Below are 1,194 nucleotides of genomic sequence, written 5' to 3'. Positions count from 1 at the left end.
GAGACCAAATTGAAAAAATTTAACCAAAATAATATTTGAACCTATATATTTCAAATGGTTGTGGGAAGTTTAATTCATAATCTCTCTCCCTCCCTTTGTCAACCTTATAAGTCTTTAAGAAAAAAAAAATTCTTAAATAGTTCCATAGTTACCAATAAAACTCATTCCAGGGATGCGTCATGAAGGAAGAATATTTAATAACTGAAATTCATAAATATAATTAAGACAGCAACAAAAACTTGATAAGCACGATAAAAGACACAGTACGAAAATCTGAACTCAGGGTAAACCTCACACAAACAACGCAATTAAGGATTACGCATCGTTTTTATTAAAACTTTATAAATCCAGGTAACGTCAATCTAATAATAATAACTCTGAAACTCTATTTTGATCCCTTGAACGGTTATATGCCCCTTCCCCATCTTGGGCACCAAAGTCACCAACAGATACTCATCATCTTCCGCATCCAAATCCTCCAATAACTCACTTATTCCGAGCATGAGTTTCGTCTTCATCTTCTTGGGTTTGTGATGAGCCATTCTCAGAAAGCTTCCTGCAAACTCAACCTTAGTTGGCCCACCTGCCACATTATCTTTGTCGTTAATGTATACATCAAACTTCACAACCAATCCCCTCTCATACTCAATCCCTTCTATCACCAGCACCTCTTCCTCCTCTTCCTTTTCCCTCTTGTTCCTACTCTTTTTTGGTCTCTTCACCATGGTGCTCACACTTGAATCCAAAATCATGGGAAATCTTCTGTCAAACACGAAGGTCTCTTCTTTTTGGCTTTTTGGGTCACCATCGCCACCCTTTGTGGCTTTGCATGACATTCTTAGGTTTCCAACTTTTGGAACCTTCAAATTCTGATTTCTGAATAAGGTAACGGAAAATGAGTGGTTTGAAATGGAAAAGTGTGAAGAATATAGAGAAACCATGAATATAGGTAGATCAATTTTATTGTGTGCTTAGAGCTTGGGAAGTCCCTCTCATTTTATAACTAACTTATGAGAACTATTCTCTTCTCTCTCGTGATCAAAATAAGAGAAATTTAGGGAAGATTAACGTGGCGTCAGTTAGTAATCACGGAGAAATTAAAGGGTGCATTTATTTAGTTGCTTGTTTTTTTTTATTAAAATATTTTTTCTGTTACTTTTTCAAAAATAGTGTTATACGTGGATCCTCATGATC

General features: G+C 35.8%; 1 protein-coding gene across 1 annotated transcript; it reads right to left on the bottom strand.

Annotated features, from left to right (window-relative positions):
• Nucleotides 1–362: 362 nt before the first annotated feature.
• LOC146885943 (polyphenol oxidase, chloroplastic-like) lies at nt 363–836 on the bottom strand. Its single transcript, XM_085675143.1, has one exon. The coding sequence runs from the start codon at nt 834–836 to the stop codon at nt 363–365; it is 474 nt and encodes a 157-aa protein (XP_085531269.1).
• Nucleotides 837–1,194: the final 358 nt, after the last annotated feature.

Source organism: Vigna unguiculata, chromosome 6, assembly GCF_037176805.1.
Source record: "Vigna unguiculata cultivar grain cowpea cultivar isolate G323 ecotype 2 chromosome 6, ASM3717680v1, whole genome shotgun sequence".
Taxonomy (NCBI): Eukaryota; Viridiplantae; Streptophyta; class Magnoliopsida; order Fabales; family Fabaceae; genus Vigna; species Vigna unguiculata.
Note: the sequence above shows the minus strand (reverse complement) of the source record. Positions and strands in the feature narration are given on the sequence as shown.

What these genes read in the sequence shown, in the direction of transcription:
- LOC146885943 (XM_085675143.1), bottom strand. Translation starts at nt 836, where the DNA reads ATGTCATGCAAAGCCACAAAGGGTGGCGATGGTGACCCAAAAAGCCAA.